At 37.7% G+C, this 7,500-nt stretch overlaps 2 protein-coding genes across 3 annotated transcripts in view; one reads left to right on the forward strand and one right to left on the reverse strand.

The window, feature by feature from the left end:
- The window catches only part of LOC122266736 (retinol dehydrogenase 12), an 11,408-nt gene extending 9,014 nt beyond the window's left edge, over positions 1-2,394 (forward strand). For both annotated transcript variants that reach the window (XM_086533509.1, XM_043036599.2), the window contains exons 9-10: positions 385-474; positions 899-2,394. In XM_086533509.1, coding sequence (XP_086389635.1) covers positions 385-474; positions 899-1,006 — 198 coding nt within the window. In that variant the 3' untranslated portion in view covers positions 1,007-2,394. The remainder of the gene's footprint in view (positions 1-384; positions 475-898) is intronic.
- Positions 2,395-2,788: 394 nt separating this feature from the next.
- Positions 2,789-7,500, reverse strand: part of LOC122266737 (uncharacterized) — a 6,056-nt gene continuing 1,344 nt past the window's right edge. Inside the window, exons 3-8 of the mRNA XM_086533578.1 lie at positions 6,482-7,500; positions 5,860-6,029; positions 5,240-5,319; positions 4,672-4,876; positions 4,224-4,307; positions 2,789-3,203 (exon numbers count right to left, since the gene is read on the reverse strand). The exon at positions 6,482-7,500 is cut by the window's right edge and continues 303 nt beyond it. Coding sequence (XP_086389704.1) covers positions 2,901-3,203; positions 4,224-4,307; positions 4,672-4,876; positions 5,240-5,319; positions 5,860-6,029; positions 6,482-7,500 — 1,861 coding nt within the window. The 3' untranslated portion in view covers positions 2,789-2,900. The remainder of the gene's footprint in view (positions 3,204-4,223; positions 4,308-4,671; positions 4,877-5,239; positions 5,320-5,859; positions 6,030-6,481) is intronic.

The raw sequence follows: 7,500 nt of genomic DNA on the forward strand, positions 1-7,500 counted from the left end.
AATGATGTGCTTTTTCTTATGCTGTAGGTACTGAGAGATATGTATGTAGATGTAGATGTGTGTATATATGTGTATGTGGGTGTGTGTGTATGTGTGTGAATATGTATGTATATGTATATGTTTATATGTATATATGTATGTATGTGTGTGTATGTATATATATATATATATATATATATAGAGAGAGAGAGAGAGAGAGAGAGAGAGAGAGAGAGAGAAAGGCAAGAGAGAGATAGAGAGGAAGCGACCCAAAAATAAAAGTCACGGAAGAGACGGTTAGAAGGAGCTAGAAAAAAAATACGAGTAAATGAAAGAATCAAACCATTTTACACTAATCACACTTTCACTAAAAATCTCATTCATATCTCCTTATCTCCCCAACAGACGGTTGAACAAGGAGCACAAACGATCATACATCTGGCAACGGCTCCGGAAACAGCAACCATAAGCGGGAAGTTCTTCATGGACTGCAAGGTTAGCGCCCCGGATTAGGCATGGCCGATTCGCTTTTGTTTTTTGTTTTCTGACTATGGTTACTCTTTGTTTATTGCGTGACTTTCTATTTTGTTGGTATGTCATTTATTTCGTTTTATATTATTTTGGTTTATTATCGCTTTAGGGGTGTTTGAGTTGGGTTTTTTTTATTGCTAATGTTGCGTTTTTTCTTCTTCTTTTCTGTTTTTTCCTTCTTTCGTTTATTATATTTTTGGTACCTTGCTTTCCTTTCTTCTTCATCTTCCTTTCTCTCCTATACCCTCCTCTACCCCCTAACCCCCACCCCACCCTTACCACCACCATCCTCTTCCTCCATCTAAGTCCCATTCGTCCCTCCTCGCTCTCTCATCTCACCTCATTTTCTACATTCGCTTCACTATATATCGTTATTTTACTTTTCCAGGTCTCCCAAGTGGAATCAACTTACGGAAGGGACAACGCCTTAGCCAAGATTGTGTGGGAAGAGAGTGAGCAGATTGTAGGCCTAAAACCCGAAGAAAAACATTACTAAATGAACGATCGTTGAAGCTGAAGGCGTGTTGTTGGAAAATGGCTGACTTTAACCGGTTTCATTGTCACTGTTAATATATGTTGCTGGGTCACTATTCCTTACGGGATTGTACCATGCGTTTTGGTCTTCTTGTTGGTAAATGTTGTTATGTCATTAACACAAAGCAAAATAACATTAATTGGATTTATTTGTATTTATATGATTTTATTATTGAACAGATACCTGGGATTTTTTCTATAGAATATGGGTTAAGAATATTATTTTTTTACAGACTTCTGCTATAATCTGATTTGGAAATAATTTCATCAATATTATTATTGTTTCTGTTATATTATTGAGGAATAGAATTACCTTTCTCCAGAGTCCATGACAAAAACATCAGTAACTTTGTATTGAATTACGAAAAGAGTGAAAACAGAGCAAATTATCAGTTCAAGGTAGATAAGGTGATTAAGTCGTAAGACATTGGACTTTATTTCATGAAAGATTAGAAAGACTTAAGTTGAAGGGGAAATCTAATTAAGTAATTAAGCCTTAGAATACATTTAGATCGAAATAGAAACTAGATTTATGAATCTAAAGGAAAGATAAAGACAAACAAAGTAAACAATACGCTTCTGGTGACGAATCATAAATCATGAAAGAATTGTGTACAAAAAGATGAAAGGAAACGGAACCACAAAAGGCAATTAACGTTCATCACCTGATAAGGAGTTTATTCTGACCCGAAACATCATGATTCACTGTCCCTTGTCTTTTTTTGTCTTTTTTTCATTGGCTTAGGTTTCCGTAAGAAATGAATTGATGTGAAAGTTTTGTGTTATTTATCGTTGTAAAATATAGTGCCATAAAGCAATTTCATTAATAAGTAATATTATTGACTGGTGGTTAGCACTGAAGAAATGCATTTTCAATTATTTTTTTTTAGAAATAGGAATAGGTAGGTAGTTATGTGTTCATCTGTAAAAATACTGCATTATATTTCCATAGCGTTGTCTAACCTTAATCACTAATAAATGTGCCCTTCCTCTTTTTTTTCGTTTTTTGTTGTCACCTTCAATAATTATATTTATGTTCAACTACTCTTTCTTTCTTTGTCTCCCTCACACTCTCTCTTTCTTAGATTATTTTTATCTTTCTCCCTTACACACATGCACTCTTTTTGTTTCTTGGTCTGTATCTCTCTCTCTCTCTCTCTCTCTCTCTCTCTCTTTCTCTCTCAATCATTTTAACACTAACATTTCGACCAGTTGTTTGGTCTGTTTAAACAAGCAAATAAATCTTATAATAGGATTCTTCGAAATACCAGCGGCCATACTATAAAATTAACATATTTGTAGCTATGTCCATTATCATGTTGGTAATTCAAATAAATTAAAATTCAGTGATATTTATTATTTATTATATCCATCATATTTATAGCACATGTGCTCATTGTGACATATATCACAAATAACTGCATGAGGTGTGTAAGGAATACTAAATATATTTTTTTATGTGAAGTCTCAAAGATATTACCATGATGTGTGTGTGTGTGTGTGTGCATAAAATAAACCATTCAAATAGGGGGAAATGTGCAGTGTCTGGGAATATAGAATTTTTGTGTATTATGAATGTTTTTTTTTTGTGATAGTGCGTAGTGAATATATCAGTATAGCTTCAGTCTTTACATACTCAAATTTCTGTGTTTTGAGTTTGTTTTTTTATCAGGAGACCCCGACGTTATGAGTGTGGGTTTATGTATTGTGTGTGTGTGTCTCTGTTTGTCTATCTGGCTGTGTCTGTATCTATGATGCATACACATAACATAAAACTTTACTAAAATACATAGAATAAACAACAAAACAATTCCAAGCATCTGCGTCCCGAGCCAAAGCCCTCCACCTCAAAAGCCCTAATAAGCCAATAAACAAATGCCAAAATACAGCATCACAAGCAAAGGGATGAGGGCAGCATACACCACCCGTGCCACATACAACCTCCTTCCTGCACGAGACGGTCCTGCAGACGGGGAGGTTGAGGATACATCCCAACACATATGCCGTTCTGGTCCGGGAAACCTCGAAGAAGCTGAGTTTCCTGCGTCGTTGTTTTTGTCTTTGTTCCTCTTCTTTTCATTCTCCTTGTTTTCCTCCTTCGTTTTATCATTCTTCGTCAACCAAGTCCAGTCATTGTCTACTAAGACGTGAAGGATTATCTGAAATTTTAGTTGGAATTATGATTTAGGAAGTTTTTTTAGGAGGACGTGTCTGTGTGTCCGTGGTTAGATTATTTAAATATAAGTAAATTGTTTAACATTAATTTGGACACTGAAATTGGATTTATGATTTACGATTTATGATTATTGATAACTTCATCTCATTCTTTATTAGAATAATAATATGCATGTTTTTCTTTACTTTTTCATGTGACTAAACATAACTTCCAATGTCCAATATGAATATTAGATTAATGATTACGATTAAGAAAATAGACCCAGCTTTTTAAACCACAGATTAGCAAAGATAAGCATTCAACGCGGTCCCCAAATCAATACACCACAAGAATATATATAAATCATCCAGATATAATTTCATTATCTAAAGAAGGCAACATCTTTTTTGTGTTTTGACGCTCAAAAATCAAGCGCATTACACGTTCTTTGGAAGCATTCTAGAAGTAACCTGTGACATTTCGAGAAAGACATGTCTTGTGGGATGGAAAAAATACATTCGATTTTATGTAATGTTTGATATTTTCAAGTTCAGGTGTGTGTTTTTTTCTTTTGTAGATATCAGTATGTCATTCGTATACACTTTCTGTATATGTATATATGTGTATGAATATGTTTGTATATGTATATATATGTATGTATGTGTGTGTGTGTGTTTTAGTGTATGTGTGTGTGTATGCGTGCGTGTGTGTGAATATATACATTTATACACACACACACACACACACACACACATGTACACATACAGACATACACATATATACACACATCACATATAAATATATATATATATATAATATATATATATATATATATATATATATATATATATATATATATATACATATATATGTATATATATACATATATATGTATGTATGTATGTATATATATACATCTGCTTCCATGTGATTAGCTTACTATACATTATTTCCTTTCATCTTCCCAAACAAGCTACCGCGCCTACGACTCGCACCACAGCCCCATAAGGAGAGCCTGACTAACCACAGAGAAGATGATGGTTATGGTGAAACCGAACCAAACGTCGATGGATCTCGTGTAGGCTGTTCTAGGCAGTTGCGCTGTGACCTGCAGGGAGTCAGAGTAAATCGTCAAATCTCCCAAGTGATAGTTAGGCAATTAGGGTTTGGTAAAAGCAAACAAAACAGTGGTAAGGAGGCGTGGTTGATGAAAATGTTAAATAATTTAGATTTTTCTGTTGTTGAAGTTCATCGGTGTAAAACGTAGTTATGATGTAATGGTAATTATAATATCATTTGTAATGAAGTTTATGATGAGGAAGGTGATGATGACAATAATGGTAGTTCATGTTATTAATGCCATTAGAAATAGTTGTAGTATTTATAGTATCCGCAACAAACATTAATAACACCAATGACAGTAACAACAACAAAAACTGATGGACCAACGTACCGCTTTATCGCCAACTGACCTGACTGTGGAGCTCCTGTGCCACCAATAGCGTCGTAATGGTCATCATAACCCTTAGGTCACGATTAGCAGGGTCACACCACAAGGAAGCCAAAGCCACAGTCAACAGCATAAAAGATGGAACGTAGGCGGAGGTCACGTAGTAGGTGTACCGACGTTGTACAGTCAAAAAGATGGTCGCTTGACTATATTTACTCGTGTTCGTGCTGCGCGGGAAAACACGGACTTTGATTTGATCTTGTGTCTTTTTTCCGGTCAAAACTTATCAATATAGTCTAGATACTATATACAGCATACGTTATGGTATATATATCTTTTGATTATATATGCAGGTATGTTTATATGCAAAAAAAAACACATTGGTAAATTGATTGGGTGGAGGTATTAACATATATGTTTTTTTTTCACTCACGATGATCTGGTATTATTCAAGCTTATGATATGTATCCCCGTTAGTTTCTCCCTTTGTTCTTGTTTGAAAATATAGCTATTCTATAAACGCGATAATCAGCATATTATATTCCACACTCCTTTACCTCATACCATGTTCCTTCATCTGATTTACGTACCTGTTTGTTGCGTTGGGTATTAGAGCTTCTACGTTCATTACGGTGAATTCAGGTAGGTTAACTTCCCCGCTATATTGGACCTGTCCATTATGAAAGTTACAATAGCAGTTTTTAATGAAAATTTTCAAATTGGAATACTGTTTGTTTCCTTTGATTTTTAGTTTCTATAACATTGAGCTCAGTTATCTCTGAGGTGTTTGAGAATTATACGTTTGAAAGGTCACAAATAGAAAGGTCTCCATTGAATAAAAAAATGTAAATGTGTTTTATAACATTATTCATTTGAGTTCACTGCCTCCACACACCCATGCATAAGAAATTATAGTAAGAACTAAATACAGCGAGACTCAAAAACAGCCGTGGATAACTGGGTAATCAAAAATACCAGACCGAAGACATCCACGGATAATTACTTCATAAAAAAATACCAGACTGAAAACATCCATAGATAATCGATTTGTGAAAATTGCCAGACTGAAAACATACACAGATAATTGATGAAAAAGGCCAGATAAAAAAAAATCCATGGAAAAAAAAAATACAAAGATGCCAGACTGAATACGAAGAAATATCAAAACGACATAACCCAATAAAAAAATAATAACAAATTGATTACTCACGCTAATCTTCGTAAATGCCAGGAGGGTCAAAGGAGCCGATCTGAGACGGAGAACGAGTTCGCACTTCTGGGTGTCGAACGGAAACAGACGCAGGTTCATTTGACACGTGAACCGAAGAGCCATTCGCTCGCGGAGTAAGAGCGGGTTCTGTTCGCCGCTGTAGAGTTTGTCTGAAGTTTTACATTTGAAGCGTAAGAAAAGATTAGTCATGTGTTTTAGATTTGAAGCGTAAGAAAAGATTAGTCATGTGTTTTAGATTTGGAGCGTAAGAAAAGATTAGTCATGTGTTTTAGATTTGAAGCGTAAGAAAAGATTAGTCATGTGTTTTAGATTTGAAGCGTAAGAAAAGATTAGTCATGTGTTTTAGATTTGAAGCTTAAGAAAAGATTAGTCATGTGTTTTAGATTTGGAGTGTGAAAAGAGTTCGCAGTATTTGTGGTGAGATTAGTAAGTGTCTGTGATGGAGGGTGATGTGAAAAAAGAGGAACGTGATCAGGATGTAGAGAGAATTCTAGGATGTTGTTATACGAAGATTACGTTATATGCTGGCTATGAATTATTGCTATATTCCACTACACCATTTTAAAAGCAAACAACAGAATAAGTGAAAGAGAAGATATACCAGGAAGGTGCCTCGTCTTGCTGTCTTCCAAGGGCGGTCCGACCTTCCTGATCATAACATTGGGGCGGGAGCTAGAGGAACTCGAGAGATCTGCATTTTCGAAGATATAGGAAGGCATCCAAGGCCAGTGGTCCGACTCCACCCGGTTGATATCCTCGAGGTCCTGCAGGTTTTGGAAGGTGAGACGTGAGTCGTACCACGACATCCTCAGGATGAGTCCTACGGCAACGAAGCTGCGAAGGGCGTCGATCTCGCTAACGCCGAAGACATCGACGGATACCTGTATGCCGAGGGCGTCGGAGGCGTTGGCTGAAGGAGGCGGAAGGAAGGTGATGTAGCTTTTGGAGTAAACTATCTTGGAGCATTTTTCCTCATCCGACGAGTCCCTGCAATCGACGTGCAGATCGCAACGACTCTCGATCGGAATGCAGTAGCCGTCGGCGCACGTGAAGTCGTTCTCGGAACACGCCGAGAAAGTCAGAAGAGATTTATTACCGTGGATGCTCCATGACCGGGTGCCGAGCGGGTAAGACTCGCTGGGCACGGACAGTTGGCCCACCGTGATGTTCCTCCAAGTATCCTTCAAGTACCAGGTTGTCCCATTCTTGGAGCGTCTGATGCTGTAATTTTCGAGGCCTCTGAAATACAGCGACCCATCCAGGTCCTCTTGGTCTAGGATGAATTCATTCGACTCCCAACTCTCCCTATCCCAAAGGCCCCGGAGAGTGAGGAGTGGGCGGACGTCCCTCTCCTCGCACGCCGGGCAGAATCGGTCCTCGCAGCTGACGTCGTTCCACCCGAAGTGCGGTCCCTCGATCAGGGCGGCGCACTTCTGACTCTCGATGAAGGGCAGGACGAAATGGGTGTAGTTGAGGACTCGACCCGATTCGTCGGTGAAGATGTCCTTGTGGCAAGGGGACTTCCGGGCACCGAGCCAGAGGAAGGAGTGCGCTGACACGGAGAACTTGCACTGGGACAGGAATCTCTCGCCTTGATTGTATAGACTCTCTTCCTCTTGG

Source organism: Penaeus japonicus, unplaced genomic scaffold (assembly GCF_977035675.1).
Source record: "Penaeus japonicus unplaced genomic scaffold, GWHDUDI00000001_assembly GWHDUDI00000039, whole genome shotgun sequence".
NCBI lineage: Eukaryota > Metazoa > Arthropoda > Malacostraca > Decapoda > Penaeidae > Penaeus > Penaeus japonicus.